This window comes from Salmo salar, chromosome ssa11, assembly GCF_905237065.1.
Source record: "Salmo salar chromosome ssa11, Ssal_v3.1, whole genome shotgun sequence".
NCBI lineage: Eukaryota > Metazoa > Chordata > Actinopteri > Salmoniformes > Salmonidae > Salmo > Salmo salar.
The window spans coordinates 67476428-67499389 of record NC_059452.1 but is presented as its reverse complement, the minus strand read 5'-3'; the positions used below and the strand labels follow the sequence as shown (position 1 = coordinate 67499389).

The 22962-nt window shown below is 45.4% G+C and overlaps 1 protein-coding gene across 2 annotated transcripts in view; it reads left to right on the top strand.

The window, feature by feature from the left end:
• The window catches only part of LOC106562962 (collagen alpha-1(V) chain), a 133876-nt gene that overhangs the window by 84006 nt on the left and 26908 nt on the right, over positions 1-22962 (top strand). For both annotated transcript variants that reach the window (XM_014128098.2, XM_014128099.2), the window contains exons 10-29: positions 1464-1505; positions 5252-5314; positions 5585-5659; positions 9636-9728; positions 9830-9886; positions 10102-10155; positions 10370-10423; positions 10727-10834; positions 10982-11035; positions 11440-11484; positions 13302-13355; positions 15509-15553; positions 16548-16601; positions 16798-16842; positions 16967-17020; positions 17926-17970; positions 18239-18292; positions 19686-19730; positions 20154-20207; positions 22638-22745. In XM_014128098.2, coding sequence (XP_013983573.1) covers positions 1464-1505; positions 5252-5314; positions 5585-5659; positions 9636-9728; positions 9830-9886; positions 10102-10155; positions 10370-10423; positions 10727-10834; positions 10982-11035; positions 11440-11484; positions 13302-13355; positions 15509-15553; positions 16548-16601; positions 16798-16842; positions 16967-17020; positions 17926-17970; positions 18239-18292; positions 19686-19730; positions 20154-20207; positions 22638-22745 — 1203 coding nt within the window. The remainder of the gene's footprint in view (positions 1-1463; positions 1506-5251; positions 5315-5584; positions 5660-9635; positions 9729-9829; positions 9887-10101; positions 10156-10369; positions 10424-10726; positions 10835-10981; positions 11036-11439; positions 11485-13301; positions 13356-15508; positions 15554-16547; positions 16602-16797; positions 16843-16966; positions 17021-17925; positions 17971-18238; positions 18293-19685; positions 19731-20153; positions 20208-22637; positions 22746-22962) is intronic.

The following is a 22962-nucleotide window of genomic DNA, read 5'->3' as shown; positions in this document are numbered from 1 at the left end:
AATTCATATCTTGTGATCCAAAGCATCCACATCAACACATAGATATTCATAATGCACTGCCTCAATCTAAACTGAGTGACAGAGCCAAGGGAGTTTTGAATCCCATGGCTTCAGCCCTATAATCATCCACAGCTGCTTAATTTAAACAAATGTCACTGGGCTTAACTATGTGTGTGTGCGTGTTTGTGTGAGTGTTTGTATGTGTGTGACTGAGCGTGTGTGTGTCCTACCTCACAGAATGAGCCTGTGAGTCGTCCATCTAGTTTGGATATTAAATCAACAATGAGCGGAGCCCCCTCCTTCCAGTCCAATCCCCATGTGTCTACAATGACGACACCCCCCCCCACCCAGCCCCACCCTGGCTACTCACACACATAAACACACACACACACGCTTGCACGCGCATACACATACACACACTCCTCTATCTGTTTACTGCTGGGATCAGTCACTCCTGGGTCAAACATCCCTGACCATACATCTACGCCAAGTGTTTGACAGATAGACGCACTATAGGAAAACAGGGAAGACACACACACACACACACACACACACCTATCCATAGACACACATCAAACAAAAGGAACATGTATGACCTTCGGAATGTTAAAAAGTAGGGCAGTAAATGTCTTTTTTTTAACTTGGAAAAGGGCTGCAGACAACAACAACAACCACAAATCCATCCGAGGCTTTAAGTTGTGTCTACGTTATGTTTTTCCATTGTCACCACAACAAAAGGAGAAATAAAATGATCACCACAACAAAGCAAGGATGATTCTTCACTCTCATGTCCTTTAGCTTTAGCTCATCTGTGAGTGTTTACGAGTGCACCCTGCCGAGACGGCGACAGAGACAGAGAGCTGCTGTTTTTAAGTGAGTCGTGGGCAAGGGTCATGTTCAGAGAGACGAGGAGTGCTTACTATGAGACCCCCCCCCCCCCCACTGACCTGGCCATCTCTCTATTTGCATGCTGGGAGCTGGAGGAGCTATTTCCCTCCTTGGCTCTGCTATTAGCTAATTGGACAGAGACAGATCTCCGGGACAGTTCCTGTGTTCTTATTACCCATAGTCCCCTGATCCATGGGCATGTTGAACATGTTCCATCAGCCTCCTTACTTTGTCCTGATCATCATTTACCCTCTGCTGGTTCCTCCCAGATTAATGTGAAGTGCTAAGTGAAATGACAGGCAGGAATTTATATTAAATTACCCAACACTCCTGGATGGAGAGTAGATATGCAGAATGTGTCTGGACATGTATACATATGCACACATACTGAAGCGATGCATGCATGAATGAATGAATGAATGAATGAATGAATGAATACACACACAGGGTTGTACACACACTGTCACACGCACACACACACACACACATGCGCACGCTTACACACACACAGTGATAGTGCTGCATGCTCTACAGGCTGCAGCCATCCAGCTCTCTAATGTGTTTGTGTGTTTCAGGGAATGCTGGTGGAGGGTCCACCCGGGTCTGAAGGCCCAACAGTAAGTACATCTCTCTATTCTCTCTTTCTATCTCTCTCACTCCATCTTTCTCTCTCTCCCTCTCTGTCTGCCTCTCTTTCCATCTCTCTCTTCTCTCTCTCTCCCTCTCTCCATTTGTCTCAGTCTATTTCTTCAACTCTGTGTGTGTATGTGTCTCGCTCTCTCGCTCTCTCTCTCTCACTCTCTCTCACTCTCTCTCCATTTATTTATCTCTCCGTCTATTTATCTCTCTGTCTATTTCTCCCCCTCTGTGTGTGTATGTGTGTTTGTACATGTCTCTCTCTCTCTCTCTCTCTCTCTCTCTCTCTCTCTCTCTCAATTCAATTCAAGGTGCTTTATTGGCATGGGCAACATATGTTAACATTGCCAAAGCAAGTGAAGTAGATAAAATACAAAAGTGAAATAAACAATAAAAATTAACAGTAAACATTACACTCACAGAAATTCCAAAAGAATAAAGACATCTCTCTCTCTCTCCTTCTCTCTCTCTCTCTCTCTCTCTCCATACATATATATGAGCAGGAGTTCATAATGTTTTGTACACTATATATATATATATATATATATATATATATATATATATATATATATATATATATATATTTCCATGACATAGACTGACCAGGGGAATCCAGGTGAACGCTATGATCCCTTATTGATGTCACTTGTTAAATCCACTTCAATCAGTGTAGATGAAGGGGAGGAGACAGGTGAAAGAAGGGTGCAACTCAATATTAGGAAGGTGTTCAAAATGTTTTGTACACTCAGTGTATATATCCCTCCCTCTATATCTCTCTCTCGCTCATCCTTGGCAGTCTATGACTAGTGATTTCGTTGGAATCTGAGAGACATCTCAGTCTGTGTCACTCCCGTATGTCCTATGTAGTCTGTCTCTGGGTGAGAAACAGTCGGTATCCCCCAACTGTTCTCTTTGGAACGCCACCACTAGCGTAACAATTAGAGAGAGTGAAACTGTAAGCCCAGTCAGTGTGATTTTGGCAGGGCTTCTCGCCAGTCTAGAGCCTTAGTAATCGGAGTGGTAATAGCATAACACATCACTCCTCAAGAGAGACAGTTAGTTGGGCCTCTCGGGTGGCGCAGTGGTCTAAGGCTGTGCCACCAGAGATTCTGGGTTCGAGCCCAGGCTCTGCTGCAGCCGGCCGCGACCGGGAGGTCCATGGGGTGACGCACAATTGGCCCAGTGTTGTCTGGGTTAGGGAGGGTTTGGCCGGCAGGGATATCCTTGTCTCATCGCACACTAGCGACTCCTGTGGCGGGCCCGGGTGCAGTGCACGCTGACCAGGTGTATGGTGTTTCCTCCGGCACATGGGTGCGGCTGGCTTCCGGGTTGGATGTGCGTTGTGTCAAAGAAGCAGTGCGGCTAGGTTGGGTTGGGTTGTGTTTCGGAGGACGCATGGCTCTCGACCTTTGCCTCTCCCGAGTCCGTACGGGAGTTGCAGCGATGAGACAAGACTGTAACTACTACCAATTGGATACCATTTAAAATGGGTAAATAAAAAAATATATATATTTTTTTTTTTAAATAAGAGAGACAGTTAGTTTACCCAGATGTCAGATGTTCTGGGACCAGTTATTATTCGTTTATCTACGTCTTAATGACACACTTGCTCTTGCAGTCTACATGATCCCAAGGTGCTGGGTACTATAGAAAACAGACACTCACTCCACAAAACAGCAGAGAAATGATAGTGTAAGAGTTTGTAGAGTGAGACAAACGGGGCACCAGTTAAGATGTATCTTCTAATAGACTGCCTACCTCATACTTCCTCATACATTCCTCTCTCCCTTTCCTTTTTTCCATATTTTGTTACGTTACAGCCTTATTCTAAAATGGATTAAATTACACATTTTCCTCGTCAATCTACACACAATACCACATAATGACAAAGCGAAAACAGAAATATCTTACATAAGTATTCAGACCCTTTGCTATGAGACTCGAAATTGAGCTCAGCTGCATCCAGTTTCCATTGACCATCCTTGAGATGTTCCTACAACTTGATTGGAGTCCACCTCTGGTAAATTCAATTGATTGGACATTATTTGGAAAGGCACACACTTGTCTATATAAGGTCCCACAGTTGACAGTGCATGTCAGAGCAAAAACCAAGCCATGAGGTCGAAGGAATTGTCCGTAGAGCAGCTCCGAGACAAGATTGTGTCGAGGAACAGATCTGGGGAAAGGTACCAAATAATGTCTGCAGCATTGAAGGTCCCCAAGAACACACTGTCCTCCATCATTCTTAAATGGAAGAATTTTGGGATCACCAAGACTCTTCCTAGAGCTGGCCACCCGGCCAAATTGAGCAATCGGGGGAGAAGGGCCTTAGTCAGGGAGGTAACCAAGAATCTGATGGTCACTCTGACGGAGATCCAGAGTTCCTCTGTGGAGATGGGAGAACCTTCCAGAAGGACAACCATTTCTGCATTAATCAGGCCAGACGGAATCCACTCCTCAGTAAAAGGCACATGACAGCCCGCTTGGAGTTTGCCAAGTGGCACCTAAAGGACTCTTAGACCCTGAGAAACAAGATTCTCTGGTCTGATGAAACCAAGATTGAACTTTTTGGCCTGAATGCCAAGCTTCACGTCTGGAGGGAACCTTTTTTTTACTCTCTGCCTTGTCTGTCTCTTTGTCCATGTACCTGCTGTATCTGCTTATTCTGGACTGTCCTCATCTGTGTTGTTAGAGATGGACAGGGGATTCAAGTTTTAATGTCACGTGCAGAAGTAAAGTGAATTGCCTTTCTTAAATGCTCCAAACCCAACAATGCAGTAATCAATATCAATGTAGCACTAAAAATAACAAGGTAGATCAAAAACACACAATAAATAAGAAGTAAGAAGAACACAAGAAAGTAAGAAGCTATATATAGGATCAGTTTCAATACCATATTTACTATGTGCAGGGATACTGGATTCCATCCCTATGGTGAAGCATGGTGGTGGCAGCAACTCTCTGTGGGGATGTTTTTCAGCAGCAGGGACTGTGAAACTGATCAGGATCGAGGGAAAGATGAACGGAGCAAAGTACAGAGAGATCCTTGATGAAAACCTTCTCTAGAGCGCTCAGGACCTCAGACTGGGGTGAAGGTTCAACTTCCAACAGGACAAAAACCCTAAGCACACGGCCAAGACAACGCAGGAGTGGCTTCGGGACAAGTCTCTGAATGTCCTTGAGTGGCCCAGCCAGAGCCCGGACTTGAACCCGATCAAACATCTCTGGAGAGACCTGAAAATAGCTGTGCAGCGACACTCCCCATCCAACCTGACAGAGCTTGAGAGGATCTGCAGAGAAGAATGGGAGAAACTCCCCAAATACAGGTGTGCCAACCTTGTAGCGTCATACCCAAGAAGACCCAAGAAGGCTGTAATCGCTGCCAAAGGTGCTTCAACAAAGTACTGAGTAAAGGGTCTGAATACGTATCTAAATGTGATATATCCGTTTTTTTATTTTTATACATTTGCAAAAAAAAATCTAAAAAACTGTTTTTGCTTTATTATTATGGGGTATTGTGTGTAGATTGATGAGGGGGAAAATGATTTCATCCATTTTAGAATAAGGCTGTAATATAACAAAATGCGGAAAAAGTGAAGGGGTTTGAATACTTTCCGAATGCACTGTATGTTACTGCGTAAGTAGCATTTTGTTGTGTGTACGTATGAGTGTGATTGTGTGTGTGTGCCGTTCTCATTGTCTGATGATATGTATTGTTGTAAAACAGGGTCTCCCTGGACCCCCAGGTTCCTCCGGCCCCCCGGGCAGCCCCGGAGATGCAGGAGAGAGGGTGAGTAACAAGGACACCTCACCAGTAAAACACAATGACAAATAAATAAATACATGGAAAATACTACAAACACATCATATAGCAACTGTTTCAATAAATCCAAAAGGTGTAAATCAAGCTATTGATATACACCTGTAAAAGTTTAGTCCAGGTAAATGATGCCAGGAATACAAACGTGTCAGGTTTTTGACAAAACTTGTACATGTGTAAATTTTGACCTTGTTGGAGTAAATCCCCCACCCCTTCTCTCTCTCTATCTCTCTGTCACAGGGTCCGAATGGTCGTGCTGGTCTTCCTGGTGCGGATGGTCTGCCAGGACCTCCAGGGACTGTCCTCATGCTGCCTGTAAGTAAATAACATTATCTGACAGTTCTAGAATACACAGATCTAGAATATATAGACTTCCCTGATGCTGCATGCAAGTAAATAATGTAAGTAAACTTTCTTCTTAATCTTCCATCCTAATCATGTCCCTTTCTGTACTGCTGTTCTCAAGCCGCCGGCATATTTGTTAGGCTTGTCGCAAGGCTAATCGTCTCTTCTCTTCGTTGCATTATCTGATAGAATGCAGTTAATATCGAATCGGAGTTCTGTGGGGTTTGGGTCACTGTGTCCTGACCTGTGTGTGAAGTTAGCTATGTGGGATGTGTGTTCTATTGTGTCGGAGGGTATTTAGAGATCTCTGTTCTGGAACGCAGGGAGGGAGTCTCCTTCTGAATCAAATACTCTTCCTCTCTGGTCCCGCCCCGTAATAGATACTCCAATCAGAGAATGCTCTGCTGTCAGCACTCTAGCACCTCCTAGTTGAAGCTTTAGGAGGCTGTGGTTCCGCTCGTTCAGACTCACTCTCTTCGGCTCTTCCTCGCCTCTCATTTCCCCTCTCTTCTCCCCGTCTCACTAATGAGATAACTACCTCACACTATTGCCCAATCCCCAGCCCCCCAGCCCCCATCGTCCTCTTGTCTTCAGACTCCAGCCCATTTGACAGATATAGGAGTCGTACAGGAAGTCCTCCAGCCTCAGACAGGAAGTAGAGCAGGTCTAAGTGTTCCTTCCTGTGATCACAGCTGCGAAGGCTAAAGTGAATAGCTAGCCTTTCTGTTTCTTCTGCTGCTGAGTGTTCTGCTTTAATGCTGCTGCGGCTCCTGAGTGTGATGACTTGTCCAGATGTCCTGCTGAAGTCTCAGGAGACCGCAGAGCAGAGCAGAGCCGTCTAGGAAAGTCAGGCCAATATGTCTGGACATGAACTTATCCCAGTCTGGTCAAGGTGCAACTGTAAAGCACAGGCCCTTTTAAATGTGGTAATTTTGTTAAAACATAATGAGCTTAGATTTGAGTCATTTTGCAGACCCTCTTGTCTAGAGCGACTTACAGTTTAGTGTATTCATCTTAAGATAGCTAGGTGGGACAGACACATGCCTTATGACTGTGCCTTATAGCTATGCATTGTACCTTTGTTATTAGTTGTAGTTGTGAGCAATAGCCATGTCAACACGATAACTCGGCCAAATATAGATATGTTTGATTTTTGAAAGTTGGATAGTGTGCTTGGAAATTAGGCAGTAAGACCCTATTTGTGTGCCCCTGGTTTCTTGTGCTCTCTCTCTCTCTCTCTCTCTCTCTCTCTCTCTCTCTCTCTATCTCTATCTCTCTCTCTCTCTCTGGGCATTGTTAGATTTTCTGTGTCATGGTTTGGTTTGATTGAGAACGGTGGAACGGTGAGGCTTTCCAGGGACAAGAGAAATATCAAGAAAGATAGCCTAGCTGGAGAGATGTCACTGTGTTGAAGAAAGTAAGGTTTGCCAGCTTCATGCAATCCTGTGTTCAATGTTATTTTTTTCCCTATTTGTATAATAACAAGGTAACGGTTGTGGTGAAAAACCCTCCCCACTGTTGTGTTGTTATTCATTCCAACAGTAACAGAAACAGAAGCACATCTTTATTGGATCATCCAACTCCAGATGTTGGTCAGAAAATCCAGGTTGCACTATGCACATATCACCACTAGATGCCAGTATAAGCATCTGGATGGGGAAAAGGGCCATAACCAGGCAGTTGATGTATGAGCTAAGGTTTACAGCTATTTTAGCCTGTAAGCCGACTTGACCTTTTCTTAACCCACTGGGGTCACTGTTATTTTCTTACTCTCTGCCTTGTCTGTCTCTTTATCCATGTACCTGTATCTGCTTACGCTGGCCTGTCCTCATCTGTGTTGTTAGAGATGGACAGGGGTTTCAAGTTTTAAAGTCACGTGCAGAAGTACAGTGAATTGCCTTTCTTGCATGTATGTAGCTTTAATGTAGCTTTAAAAATAACATAAGGTAGAACAAAAACACACAATAAATAAAAATAAGAAGTAAGAAGAACACAAGAAAGTAAGAAGCTATATATAGGATCAATTTCAATACCATATTTACTATGTTCAGGGATACTGGAGTGATAGAAGTAGATATGTATAGGGGTAGGGTAACTAGGCTTCAGGATGTATGATAAACAGAGTAGCAGCAGCAGAAATTATGATTGTATGTGAGTGTGTGTGTGTAGAGTCAGTATGAATGTGTATGCATGTTATGTGTGTGTTGGAGGGTCAGTGTGCGTGGGTGTGTATAGAGACAGTTCAAAAATAGAAATAAAGGCTCAACTCAGATAGTCTGTGTAGCCATTCTGTTAGCTATTTAGCATTCTTATGGCTTGGGGATAGAAGCTGTTCAGGAGCCTGTTGGTGTCAGACTTACCGACCCTCTGTAGCGCCATCGAGGGTGGTGCTGTTGCCATGCCAAGCAGTGATGCAGCCAGTCAAGATGCTCTCAATTTTTGAGGATTTGAGGGCCCATGCCAAACATTTTCAACCTCCTGAGAGGGAAGAGGCGCTGTCGTGCCTTCTTCATGACTGTGCGTGTTTGAGTGGACCATTTAAAGTCCTTAGGGATTTGGACACTGAGGAACTTGTAGCTCTCGACCCGCTCCACTGCAGCCCCGTCAATGTGGATGGGGGCCTGCTCACCCCCCTGTTTCCCCTTATTCAACAATTACATTTACATTTTAGCAGAGACTCTTATCCAGAGCGACTTACAGTAGTGAATGCATACATTTCATACATTTTTTTTTTCTCTCTCCGTACTGGTCCCCCGTGGGAATCTAACCCACAACCCTGGTGTTGCAAACACCATGCTCTACCAACTGAGCCACACGGGACAATCAGCTCTTTGGAGAGGTTTTTATCCCAGCACCACATTTCCAGGTCACTGACCTCCTCCTTGTAGGCTGTCTCATCATCACCGGTGATCAAGTATGCTACCGTCGTGTCGTCAGCAAACTTGATGATGGTGTTGGAGTTGTGCGTAGCCACACAGTCGTAGATGAACAGGAAGTACAGGAGGGGACTAAGAACACACCCCTGTGGGGCTCCTATGTTGAAGGTCAGCATAGCGGATATGATGTTGACTACCCTCACCATCTGGGGTACGGCCCGTCAGGAAGTCCAGGATCCAGTTGCAGAGGGAGGTGTTCAGTCCCAGGGTCCTAAGCTTGGTAACGAGCTTTGAGGGCACTATGGTGTTGAACGCTGAGCTGTAGTCAATTAACAGCATTCTCAGGTGATCCTCTTATCTAGGTGGGCGAGGGCAGTGTGGAGTGCAATTGAGATTGCGTTGTCTATGGATCTGTTGGGGCGGTATGCAAATTGGAGCGGGCCTAGTGTGGCTGGGATGATGGAGTTGATGTGTGCCATAACGAGCCTCTCAAAGCACTTCATGTTTACAGATGTGAGTGCTACAGAGAGGTTGTCATTGTGGCATGAAGCATTAAAGTTCTTGGGAACAGGAATGATGGTGGTCAGCTTAAGACATGGGAGGATTACAGACTGGGACAAGGAGAGGTTGAAAATGACGGTGAATATGCCTGCCAGCTGATCTGCGCTTGCTCTGAGAATGCGTCCTGGAATACCGTCCGGCCCTGCGGCCCGTGTGTTGGCCTGATTCACGTCGGACTCGGAGAGAGCGAGGTCCTCTGGGTCGGTGGGGCCCCTCACGCACGGTACGGTGTTGTTATTGTCGAGGCGTGCATAAAATGCATTGAGTTCGTCCGGAAGAGTTGGGCAGATCACGGCTGGGTCTTCCTTTGTGATCTGTCATACTTGAGTAAAAGTAAAGATGCCTTAATAGAAAATGACTCAAGTAAATAGACAAAGTGCCCTTATGTTGATGACTTGATCACATCGATTTTCGGGGTTGAAATTACGTGGAAACAACGTTGATTTACCCAGTTTTTGCCCAGTGGGATGGGTCTGATTATTGGTTCTGAGTTCTGCTTTCACCCTCAGTTCCGGTTCAGTTCTGGAGGAGACTCTGGACAGAAGGGACCTCAGGTGTCTGCTCAGGAGGCTCAGATGCAAGCCATCATGCAACAGGCCAGGGTAAGGGTTATGCACACTCACACACACACACACACACACACACACACACACACACACACACAATTTTGTATCTCTCTTACAGTGCTGTTTTCTCTCTCCAGCTTGCGATGCGTGGTCCTACTGGCCCTATGGGTTTGACTGGTAGATCTGGTCCTCTGGTACGTACCAAAGACTTCCTCAGTTTCCCCTCACACACACAAACACACACCACTGTCACATACACAGCCTGAGGACAGCCTGAGGTGCTCATAGTTGATAAGATCCTATTGAAATTGTAATTCAGATGCTACAACAGTAATAGTGTTTTGGCTGTGGCCTGATTTGGGTCTACCATGACCTATGTGTGACCTTATTGTGTTTGTCCTCCTCCCAGGGTTCTCCAGGTGTGGCTGGACTGAAGGGAGATTCTGGAGAGACCGGTCCTCAGGTAAGACAGATGGAAGGTTCTAGACCACTAGAACCACTGAAGGTTCTAGACCACTGGAACCACTAGAACCACTATCCTGTCATCGCCAGCCCAAGTTCAGGGCTATGCTATAAACACAACTTACTTCGGTTCTTTTATTAGGGTTATTTTTTGGGGGGGTTCTGTGGTAGGGTTCTCTTGTTGGGTTCTCCAGTAACATTGTTCATTGTTTCAGGGACCTCGTGGACCAATGGGTTCTCATGGACCCCCTGGGAAGCCTGGTAGAAGGGTAAGTGTCATTGGGAATTTTACACTGACATTTTAGTTTGGCATGCAGATTAGAATTGATTGTTTCATATATTGTATTGCTCTTGTGTTTTATGTTCACACTGACTACTTCCTGCTGACCTCTTGACAGGTTTCCCTTGCAAAAGGTTTCTAACCTCAAAAGGCCTTTCCTGGTTAAATAAAGGTTAAATAAAAATAAAAAAAATAAAAAGGATTGTCCCCTTCAGGAAGGAGAGGGAAGTGATTGAAATGTAAGTGTTAGTGTTGCTAGGTGTTGTAAGGTCTATATATTCTGTGTTTCCAGGGACGTGCTGGATCTGATGGAGCCAGAGGCATGCCTGGTCAGACCGGAGCCAAGGGAGACAGAGGGTTCGATGGTTTAGCCGGACTTCCTGGTGAGAAGGGACACAGAGTAAGTCACACCCTTTTTTTTTCTTAAAAAAAAAATTCTACATTGTTTTTTCTAGTCCAGTGTTTGTGTGTCTTTGCCAGTGTGATTGTCTGTGTGTGTGTGTGTGTGTGTGTGTGTCACTGATCTGTATTATGTCGGTTTATTTAGGGCGAAGCTGGTCCCCATGGACCTCCCGGACCCACAGGAGAGGATGGAGAGAGAGTAAGCACCACCACACGTCCTATCTCCCTCCCGACATCTCTTGTCATCTCTACCCAATTTTTCTCGCTCTCTATTTCTTTATCCTCCCACTCTGTGTGTGTGTGTGTATGCGTCCGTAGGTCAGTATGTCCGTGCGGTGTGTGTGTGTGTGTGTGTCTGCGTATGTGTGATTGGTAAGTGTGTGTGATCTAAGTGTCTGCCGTCAGTCATGTAAATCAGCCTCCTCCTCACATACTCCATCTCTCATCTGACACCATCACTCACTCCCCACCTGGCTCATCCTACTGTGCTACATCTGTACTCTCCTCCTTTCCCCTCCTTTCATACCTCCTCTCTCCATCGCCCTCTCTCCTCTACTCCAACCTCCCACTTCCTGTTCTGAACATGTCACTTCCTGTTTTCAGGGAGACGATGGAGAGATTGGGCCACGTGGTCTGCCTGGTGAGCCAGTAAGTGTTGACCTTTTTAAGATGTCCACCACCTTGTCATTTGGAATTTCTGGTATTTTATTAGGATCCCCAATAGCTGTTGCAAAAGCAGAAGCTACTCTTCCTGTGGTCCACACAAAACATGAAACAGAATGACATAATACAGAACATCATTAGACAAGAACAGCTCAAGGACAGAACTACATACATTTTTATAAAGGCACACGTAGCCTACATATCAATGTATACACACAAACTATCTGGGTCAAATAGGGGAGAGGCGTTGTGCCTCGAGGTGTTGCTTTATCTGTTTTTTTAAACCAGGTTTGATGTTTATTTGAGCAATATGAGATGGAAGGAAGTTCCGTGATATAAGGGCTCTATATAATACTGTACGCTTTCTTGAATTTGTTCTGATTTGGGGACTGTGAAAAGACCCCTGGTGGCATGTCTGGTGGGATAAGTGTGTGTGTCGAGCTGTGTGTAAGGTGACTATGCAAACAATTTGGGATTTTCAACACTTTAATGTTTCTAATAAAAATAACAAGCGATGCAGTCAGTCTCCCCTCAACTCTTAGCCAAGAGAGACTGGCATGCATATTATTTATATCAGCCCTCTGATTACAATGAAGAGCAAGACGTGACGCTCTGTTCTGAGCCAGCTGCAGCTTAACTAGGTCTTTCCTTGCAGCTCTCAACCACACAGCTGGACAGTAATAAAGATAAGACAAGACTAGAGCCTGCAGAACTTGCTTTGTGGAGTGTGGTGTCAAAAAAGCAGAGCATCTCTTTATTACGGCCAGACCTCTGCCAAATCTTTACAACCATTGAATCTTTATGTTTAGACCATGACAGTTTACAATCTAAGGTAACGCCAAGTCATATAGTCTCCTCAACTTGTTCAACAGCCTCACTATTCATTACCAGATTCAGCTGAGGTCTAGAACTTAGGGAATGATTTGTACCAAATACAATGCTCTTAGTTTTAGAGATGTTCAGGACCAGTTTATTACTGGCCACCCATTCCAAAACAGCCTGCAACTCTTTGTTAAGGGTTTCAGTGACTTCATTAGCTGTGGTTGGTGATGTGTATATGGTTGAATCATCAGCATACACGGACACAAATGCCAGTGGCAGGTCATTGGTAAAAAATTGTCATTGTGACACTTGCATCTCAATAAAGCACGTGTTGACAGATACATTCTAGAAACAGGATTTGACATAAAGTCCAGCTAATGGTATATGCACACAGTCTTGTACACAGCATTAGTTATTTAGCATGCTACCTTATATGTGAATCTGAGGGTAGATACCTCTTGTTCACAGCCTGCTTTCCTCACGGCTGGTGGACAGGCTCCTATACGTCTACGGACGAGATTCCCTTCCTCTCTGACAGGATTTCCCCCTGCGGAGAGGAGAAATGAGACAGGCAGAGAGGAAGAGAGTTAGAGGAAGAGAGACTGGGAGAGAATCATTAGTGGTAAATTGTGTGGTGCAGTATTTCAGACGTACCACCAGGGGGTGGTACAACTACTTGTTTTCTGAAATATACTTGCTGTGAGAGGAAGGTGCGTTGAGCCATGGCACTACGATACGACTGTTTGAGAGGATTGAAAAGAGCAGACATCAAGACTAGTGAAATCAGTCTAGGATGGTGCGGAGAGATTCAAGAAGCCTCAAGCATGTTTTAGATGAAAATCCATTATTCATTGTTGTGACAAGCAAATTTTTATCTACATTTAACAAAATTCTATATTCATTTAGTAACTTTTGAAAAGGATCATGGTGTTGATGTTGTTTGAAACATATTTTGATCAATTGTTTCTCTCTCTCTCCAGGGACCTCGTGGTTTGCTGGGACCAAAGGGACCTCAGGGACCTCCCGGACAACTTGTGAGTTTAGAATGCACGCACACAAACACTCACACGCACACACACATACCCACACACACAGTCACACACACTTTCATTTCACAGTCAAATTCAGATACAGATTTAGCAGATATGTCATCCCCATCGAGGGAATTCATTTCTGCAGCTCATAGCAAAATGAACAAAAGTACAAAGTACAAGCAGAACAAAAATGATGTTTATTGTCACATACACCAGAAAGGTGTAGTGAAATGTGTTGTTTTACAGGGTCTGCCATAGTAGTACGGCGCCCCTGAAGCAAACTAGGGTTAAGTGCCTTGCTCAAGGGCACACCGGCAGATTTTTCATGACACCCACAGGGAAATACCACATACAACACCTCCACGACATCACAGGAGGTTGGTGGCACCTAATTGGGGAGGACGGGCTCATGGTAATGGCTGGAGTGAAATTAGTGGAATGCTATCAAATGCGTCAAACACATGGTTTCCATGTGCTTGATGCCGTTCCATTCGCTCCGGTCCAGACATTATTATGAGCCGTTCTCAGCAGCCTCCTGTTCACTTCATACATCAGATGATAAGAAGGGCTATGGCTATAGATATTAAGCTATTTATGTCTCCCACATTACCTTCTCTACATCATTTGATGTGAGGGAAATCTCCCCTTGTCCCGATAGCATGTTGGTTCAGATTGGGGAAGGTATCTACAGCGTATACACAGTTGAAGTCGGAAGTTTACATACACCTTAGCCAAATACATTTAAACTCCGTTTTTCACAATTCCTAGTAAGAATTACCTGTCTTAGGTCAGTTAGGATCACCACTTTATTTTAAGAATGTGAAAGTCAGAATAATAGTAGAGAGAATGATTTATTTCAGCTTTTATTTTTTCCACCACATTCCCAGTGGGTCAGAAGTTTACATACACTCAATTAGTATTTGGTAGCATTGCCTTTAAATTGTTTAACTTGGGTCAAACGTTTCGGGTAGCCTTCCGTAAGCTTCCCACAATAAGTTGGGTGAATTTTGGCTCATTCCTCCTGACAGAGCTGGTGTAACTGAGTCAGGTTTGTAGGCCTCCTTGCTCACACACACTTTTTCAGTTCTGCCCACAAATTGTCTATGTGATTGAGGTCAGGGCTTTGTGATGGCCACTCCAATACCTTGACTTTGTTGTCCTTAAACCATTTTGCCACGACTTTGAAGTATGCTTGGGGTCATTGTCCATTTGGAAGACCCATTTGTGACCAAGCTTTAACTTCCTGACTGATGTCTTGAGATGTTGCTTCAATATATCCACATAATTTTACTTCCCCTCATGATGCCATCTATTTTGTGAACTGCACCAGTCCCTCCTGCAGCAAAGCACCCCCACAACATGATGCTGCCACCACCGTGCTTCACAGTTGGAATGGTGTTCTTCGGCTTGCAAGCCTCCCCCTTTTTCCTCCAAACATAACGATGGTCATTATGGCCAAACAGTTCTATTTTTGTTTCATCAAACCAGGGGACATTTCTCCAAAAAGTACAATCTTTGTCCCCATGTGCAGCTGCAAACCGTAGTCTCGCTTTTTTATGGTGGTTTTGGAGCAGTGGCTTCTTCCTTGCTGAGTGGCCGTTCAGGTTATGTCGATATAGGACTTGTTTTACTGTGGATATAGTTACTTTTGTACCTGTTTCCTCCAGAATCTTCTCCAGAATCTTCTCCAGAATGTTCTGGGATTGATTTGCACTTTTCGCACCAAAGTACATTCAGCTCTAGAAGACAGAACGAGTTTCCTTCCTGGGCGGTATGATTGGAATTTGGAATTTTCCAAGCTGTTTAAAGGCACAGTCAACTGAGTGTATGTAAACTGAATGTGATACAGTGAGTTAGTTATAAGTGAAATAATCTGTTTGTAAACAATTGTTGGAAAAATTACTTGTGTCATGCACAAAGTAGATGTCCTAACCGACTTGCCAAAACTATAGTTTGTTAACAAGAAATTTGTGGAGTGGTTGAAAAACTAGATTTAATGACTCCAACCTTAGTGTATGTAAACTTCCGACTTCAACTGTATCTCAGTCTTTCACTGAAGCCCTCTCCATCTTTGTCCTTATTCTCTGTGTGTTAACCGGAGAGTGTGCTTTATGCCTTGAATAGAGGCGTCATCTCATCTGTGTGTGTTACAGGGTGTGACTGGAATGGATGGCCACCCTGGACCCAAAGGAAACATTGTAAGTTCTGTAGCAGTGTGTAGAAACGATCGGCTCTATTTGCTTCTGACACACACCTCTCTCTCTCTCTCTCTCACACACACACACACACACACACACACACACACTGGCTCGATCTATCCCCCAGGCTTACACCATTTCCTTACCTTGCTTCCAGGCTATTTCCCCATCAAATGCACACTGTTGTTTCATAAAGACCCATTCACTTACGCCCACACTCCCACAGTGTGAAGACTCTCTTGTCATCTAATGAAGAATAGACCGAATGTACTGTCCTGTTAGAGTCAAGTACTCCATGGCCATCTGTGTTATTCTGGGACCATTTAGTAGGAGCAGTGTATCCATAATGAGAGAATGCCTGGCTGGAGAAGACAGTGTCTCCGCTGGGGATGCTCCAATTAGGGAGCGAGATGGAAGATCCACAGTCTTTTTCCCAGCCGCTCCGAACAGGGAACGTAATTGATTGTCAATTATCTGGGAGGCGTTTGAGTTTGAGGTTCAGCATTTACTTTCATTAGGAGAGAGTGTGTGTGAAGGAAACTGAGCGGATTGTGTGTGAAGGAGACAGAGAGTGTGTGTGTGTGTGTGTGTGTGTGAGAGAGAGGGGAGGTGTTTATGTGTTTGTTTGAAAGAGAGAGGCTGAGAGCAGGTTGTGTGTGTGTGTGTGTGTGTGTGTGTGTGTGTGTGTGTGTGTGGTGTGTGTGTGTGTGTGTGTGTGTGTGTGTGTGTGTGTGCTCCCTCCAGCTAGAATAGGCTACAAAAACACACACACACACACACACACGTCTGTGTGGAAGAAAGTAATAATGTAGTGATATTGACTCAATCAAAAGTCCACTCACTACACCACATTCTTCATGAATTTACACTGCGCTATGTTCGAGTGCCGGCATTTAGTCGTCTACCTCTTCAAGCTGCACTGTCCTCATGTGTCAGACCGATACCTAGCGATGTCCTGTGGATGAATGTGAACGAGGTGTTGTCTCCATCATAGGGACCCCAAGGAGAGCCTGGCCCCAGTGGACAGCAAGGAAACCCTGGTGCTCAGGTCAGTATGATCATATTAGGATTCCTATTGGACAGGGTATGAGATTACAGCCTTCATGTGGTTCGACGTTGTATGGTCATGCCCACTATGGCATTTTGACATTAGTCCATTGGTTGGATTGTCTGTCACTCTTGGACGTTCCTGTCTCATCCTCCAGTGAGTTTGTGCTGACAATGTCCGTCCTCTCTCTCTACAGGGACTTCCAGGTCCTCAGGGAGCCATCGGGCCCCCTGGAGATAAGGTAAGGGCCCTGGCCACTTAAAACATATAACTATACCATTGTGGGATGTGAGCAGTATTGTGGCTCCACTGTCTGTCATCTGAGTATCTCTGACTTCCCCTCTCTCCTTCTCCGCTCTCCACAGGGTCCTACCGGAAAACCAGGACTGCCAGGAATGCCCGGAGCTGACGGACCCCCGGTAAGTGTGTGAACTAACTCTCCCGGACACACTCCCCACCTCCTCGCAGCGAACACCTGTGCTGTCGCCAGGTGGTCCATGGAAGATGGCAGGTGGTGGGTGGGAGAGAGAGAGAAAGGAATGTGTGTGTGTGCATGTGACAGACAGAGTGAGAAAGTGAGTGCGAGAAAGAGTGGAAGTAAGGAAGACGGAATGGAAGGGAGAGCGAGAGCTCGATGAGAGCAGCGTCTGTCGCTGTATTCCCCCATGAAGCCCCGTGATCCTCCTTGGCTTTGATATCTGTGTAGAGTGGAAATGCCACTCGCTCCCTCTTTCAACTCCCTTCTTCTCCCCCTCTCCCCTTTTCTCTGTTCTATTTGCTGCCTCTTAGTCTTCATCCACCCCCCTCTCTCTCTCTCTCTCTCTCTCTCTCTCTCATATCTGAAACCATATCATTTGATAGTTGTCACCCTCTTCCCCTCTTTCTTCTGTCGACTTCTATTTTCTGTCGCTTAAGTCTCCTCTCATCCCTCTCTCTCTCTCTCTCTCTCTCCTGAAACCCTATCAGTGGACATATTACAGCTTGGTAATCTCAAGGGAACATAATCAATTTCCCTCAGCCCCTTTTTTTCCACCCGACATGCTAAGTGGTGTGTGTGTGTGTGTGGTGTGTGTGGTATGTGTTGAAACGGAAAGCTTTTGAAGATGCTCTATAATGGTCCATAGTGGTTGTAAAATATACTGGGCGTTAAAGAGACATCCCAAATGAGATTGAACTCTGAAGGCTTTTAATCCAAATGGCCCTTTTTCCCACTGTCATACAGTACATCCTGGCTTTGTTTTACTGTGTAATAGGCTGTAGTGTTTTATGATCGTGTGCTAATTATCCCGGGACTACCGTTCATTTTGCTGTTAATAATTCATAGGGTCACCCTGGAAAGGAAGGACCCAACGGAGAGAAAGGACATTTGGTAAGCTTCTTCTTCTTTTTATAGGTATTGTGTTCTTGTTCGTTGTTTTTAAAATGTTTTATCAGGATCTGTTTCTCCCTTTGTCTTTTATTTGTCGTTCTTGCTCTCTCTTTCTCTCTGATTCTCTCTCTCTCTCTATCTCTCTGCCTCTTTCTCACTCGCTGTATTTTTCTCTCGTATTCTTCACCTGGATTTTTGACATTGAATTTACATAAATGTAAATGACTCTCTGTAACAAGCTTCCATCCACACATGTATCTTCTCGCAGGGTCCCACTGGCTCTCAAGGCCCAATCGGTTATCCCGGTCCCCGAGGCGTGAAGGTGAGTTTTACGCCCCAATGTCTCATCCGCCCCCCCCTGGCCTAATTAACTCCTAATACACTACCCCATGCTTGGAGCACATGATATCAATGGCGCTCTCCCATTGGTCTGATCTGTCATTAGGTAAAGCAGTCTAATCCTTAGCCCCACTGTCTTTTGAATGCTAACAGGTAATGAACTGAAACTGCACTTTTGTATGCAACAAAATAGGCCTAGTTAGCGGTTCTGCTGTTTCATACTCTGTGTGGACCAGACATAATGTTAGAGTAGGATTTTGGACTGAACAACCCCCCCCCCCCCCCCCATCTGTGACATGCGGATGGAGTCAATATTACAGGAAATCAGAAACCTGTTTTCCCCCAATTACCCTCTGTTACCAGAAGTACTTATTTAGGCTCGTAAACCAGCGCCGCTCATCATAGCTCAGTTGAGAGGGTCAGGGTTGATGGGTCGCGTGGCTGAGATAAGCACGCGTGGCTGTAGCTCGCACTCACACTCTCTCTGTGGCCCTGGGAGTGATCCCACTGCCGCTTGATCCTCAGTAATGGCTAGCTGAGTTAAGCAGAGACGCATGAAGGCAGGCGGACTCCCATCAAATGGCCCCTCCAGAGAGGGGTTAAGGGGCCAAATGAATTACACCACCCACTGACTGTGTGTGTGAGGCTGGCGGATGCTCATGCCTCTTGGCGTGTGCTCTCCAAAAGCGCTCCCCAGCAGTTAGCCTCTGCGTGTTGGAGACAACGGGCTCGGTGACTGATGCTGGTTTAATGAAAGTACAACCAATGTATATGGGAGTAAAGATGGATATAGGAGGAGAAGGATGCTATTGGTTTCCAGCACCACAGGGAACCATTCTGCTCCTATACTTTAAAATTACACCCCAGGCGAATAGCTTTGTTATCATCGAGCTCCAATCGGGATCATTCTTTATAGAGTTGAATGAGAAACGGCATACTTAGTTATCTTTCAGCCTTAGTTGAGTGTGTTAGTGTTTTAAGCATTCAGATCCAGTTCAGTGTTGATACTAATGAAGCCCCAGTTGGTAGAGTGTGGTTGATGTTGGCCTTAAAGCACCGTGCTTCAGACATACATGCTCACTAACCTCTATGTCGCTCTCTGTCTCTTTCTGTCTCTCCCTGTCTTTCCCTCTCTCTCTCTGTCTCTCTCTCTGTCTCTGTGTTTTTCTCTCTCTCTCTCTGTCTCTGTGTTTTTCTCTCTCTCTCTGTCTGTGTTTTTCTCTCTCTCTGTCTCCCTGTCTTTCTCTCTCTGTGTCTGTGTGTGTGTGTGTCTCTCTCTCTCTCTCTCTGTCTCTGTGTGTGTGTGTGTCTCTCTCTGTCTCTGTGTGCGTCTCTCTCTCTCTCTTTCTCTCTCTCTCTCTGCCTTTGCCTACCAGGGAGCCGATGGAGTACGAGGCCTGAAAGGAGGAAAGGGTGAAAAGGTACGACATTAGCGTGCGTGCGTGTCCGATCTTCTGTTAGAGTTGCCAAACGAAAAATGCATCAGTCACACATGATAATAATGACAGCGATGATGGTTCTAACAATAATGGTGATGATGAAGGTGACGATAAGGATGATGGTATATGTGGCCGAATCCCATACGTCAGGCTGTCCTACTTCTCTTCAGGGAAAATAAGATCTAGAGTTTCTATGGCAACAGGGACTGCTCAAAGCAATTTTACAGGTGTGTGTGAGAGAGAGAGGGATGTGTGTTTTGTTTTGTGTTCATACACGTTTGTTTGTGAATGCCTTTGTGAGGGCGGATATGGCTTTTCACTGCTCTCCAAAACAAATGACCACATTCTCAACACCTTTTCTGTCTCCCCCCTCCTTTGTCTCGTTCCTTTCTTTCTTTCTCTCAGGGAGAAGATGGATTCCCTGGCTTCAAGGGAGATATGGGAATCAAGGGTGACAGGGTGAGGCATTTATCTTTTGTTCTAGTTTTTTGTTGTTGTCAAATGCTGTCCACATATCTGGACGTCTCAGTACATAATATCCAACAGAATTTAAGCAAATACTTTCGTCAGTCTGGCAGGGATTTAGTGTTCCTTTGACAGGCTTATGATGAAGGGTACAGTAAAACCCAGTTTGACTTTGAAAAGTGATGGAAACATTAGGCTAGTTGTCATTGGCTAGTTGTCATTGGCTGAGGATTTTGGCTAGTGCACAGTTGATCCTAAAGTTCTCTGGTCCAATAGGAGGTGACCTTTACTTAAACTGTTCAATGGTATTGATCCCCCACTGTCTCACTGCCCCCCCCCGATTGGCCCGAAGTCACTGTGACTGCTGAGTCACTGTGGAATTATGGGTAATGAGCAAGCACTGACCAAACGTCTCTGTTGCCAGTTCTGTGTGTGTGTGTGTGTGTGTGTGTGTGTGTGTGTGTGTGTGTGTGTGTGTGTGTGTGTGTGTGTGTGTGTGTGTGTGTGTGTGTGTGTTCCTATCAATCCCCCTCTTCCATCTCTCCAATTACCTCTTGACGTCTAGCCGACCTCTCTGAGATTAATAGAACAGAGAACTGGCAGGTAAAGCCAGAAATAGAAGCCCTCTCAAAGCGAACAATGTCAGTCAGAGATTTACGTTAGACTGTTCAAGTCACCTCAATACCCGTCGACAGGGAAACACAAGGAGCAGCTCTGGCCCCTACTTTAAACACAATACCCTCAACCCCTGAACAGGCCATCTTGAGAGAGAGAGATAGAGATAGAGAGAGAGACAGTGATGAGAGAGAAATCGATGAGAGGAGCTTAAACCCCTTCAAAACAGAGAGTGCGAAAAAGACAAGGGGCTTCAGCCTGTCTTCCTCTGGAGATGTAGCAGATGGGGAAGAGAGGAGGGGAGAGGGATTTTAGAGGGGGAAGAGAGGAGAAGAGAGGGGGATTTGAGAGGGGGAAGAGAGGAGAAGAGAGAGGGATTTGAGAGGGGGAAGAGAGGAGAAGAGAGAGGGATTTGAGAGGGGGAAGAGAGGAGACTTGATGGGGGAAGAGAGGAATTTGAGAGGAGAAGAGAGAGGGATTTGAGAGAGCCCTGTTCTCGAGAGGAGAGGAGGCAGGAGGCTCCCGGCATGGACCGGAATGTAATTGTCTACTTGTGTTGCGTGCTTATGAGTGTGCGTGCTTTAGAGAGCGAGAACTGAGTCTGTTTGATTAACTTTTTAGCATGAGTTACAATGTGTGAGTGTCAAGCTGGAAGAGACAGAGTTTTTGTGATTACTGTGATGTGTTTGTGCATATGTAAGTGGGCACATATGTGTCAAGTGTGTGTGTGTGTGACGGCGAGTCTACGGGGGACTGTTCATGGTCCACTGGGTCGGCACGGTAACGACAAATTGTCAGAGCCAGTTTGTACCCTGCCTTTTAGAGTTGTGCTCTGCCTCATAGCAGCCTCAGCACAGCACCACTAACCCACCAGAGGATGAATACACGTAAAGAGGGAGGAAATAAAAGTCCTCTTATATCACACAGTCAGCTTGAGAGACAGACAGACAGAGACAGACAGACAGAGCAGGGGAAATGGCCTCATTTGATTCCTTAAGCAGTTACAGAGCATCAGAGACTGAGCTGCTCGACACTCACTGTCTGAAGGGCTGGACCCGGAGGAGCCGGTGTCATGACTGAAACAGGGACTGAAACGGTGTGAGGATGTGACGGTGTCATGACTGAAACGGTGTGAGGATGAGACGGCGTCATGACTATAACAGGGACTGAAACGGCGCGAGGATGAGACGGTGTCATGACTGAAACGGGGACTGAAACGGCGCGAGGATGAGACGGTGTCATGACTGAAACGGGGACAGAAACGGCGCGAGGATGAGACGGTCATGACTGAAACGGGGACTGAAACGGCGTGAGGATGAGACAATGTCATGACTGAAAATGTGTTTGGAACAATCTGAGGATGATATTTCAGTTTGCTGGGCCTGTAAGAACAGGTGTCATGACAGTGACTGGAGTGATGTGGGTATGGTAGTGCATTCTGAAGGACCTGGGAAGCAGGTGTCATGGCTCTATGATATGACATGACACGATACACTCGTGGAAAAAAGGGTTCCAAAAGGGTTCTTTGGTAAAACCCTTTTGGGTTCCATGTAGAACTCTCTGTGAAAAGGGTTCTATATGGAACCAAAAACAGTTATTTAAAGGGTTCTCCTATGGAGAAAACCCCCCAAAACTTTTAGGTTCTAGATATCACCTGTTTTCTAAGAGTGTACGTTAAGATAGAAGATATGGTATGATTCGGTAGTAAATCAATGCCACAATACGTGAATCTCGGATACAACATGATACTCTGAGAAATAGTATGACACAATATGAGATCCCCTGAAAACCTGTTTATGTGTTATCCAGGGTGAGCTGGGACCTGCAGGACCCAGAGGAGAGGACGGACCTGAGGGGCCCAAGGGTCGCTCCGGTCTCCCTGGAGATGCTGGCCCTCTCGGACCCAACGGCGAAAAGGTGAGTCGTCTTTGCCCTTGTGACAAACTTCACATTCACTGTATGTAATGGTGACCAACTCCTCATACACTGTAAAATCAAGTGTTTAGGATCTGAACACATAACTCAACACTTTTCTGTAACAATTTTTAAACCTGCAAGTCACAATACGCTGGATGGTGAAGTGAATAGTAATTCCTATCGGAATATAGGCAACAATTGGAATATTCTTAGCACC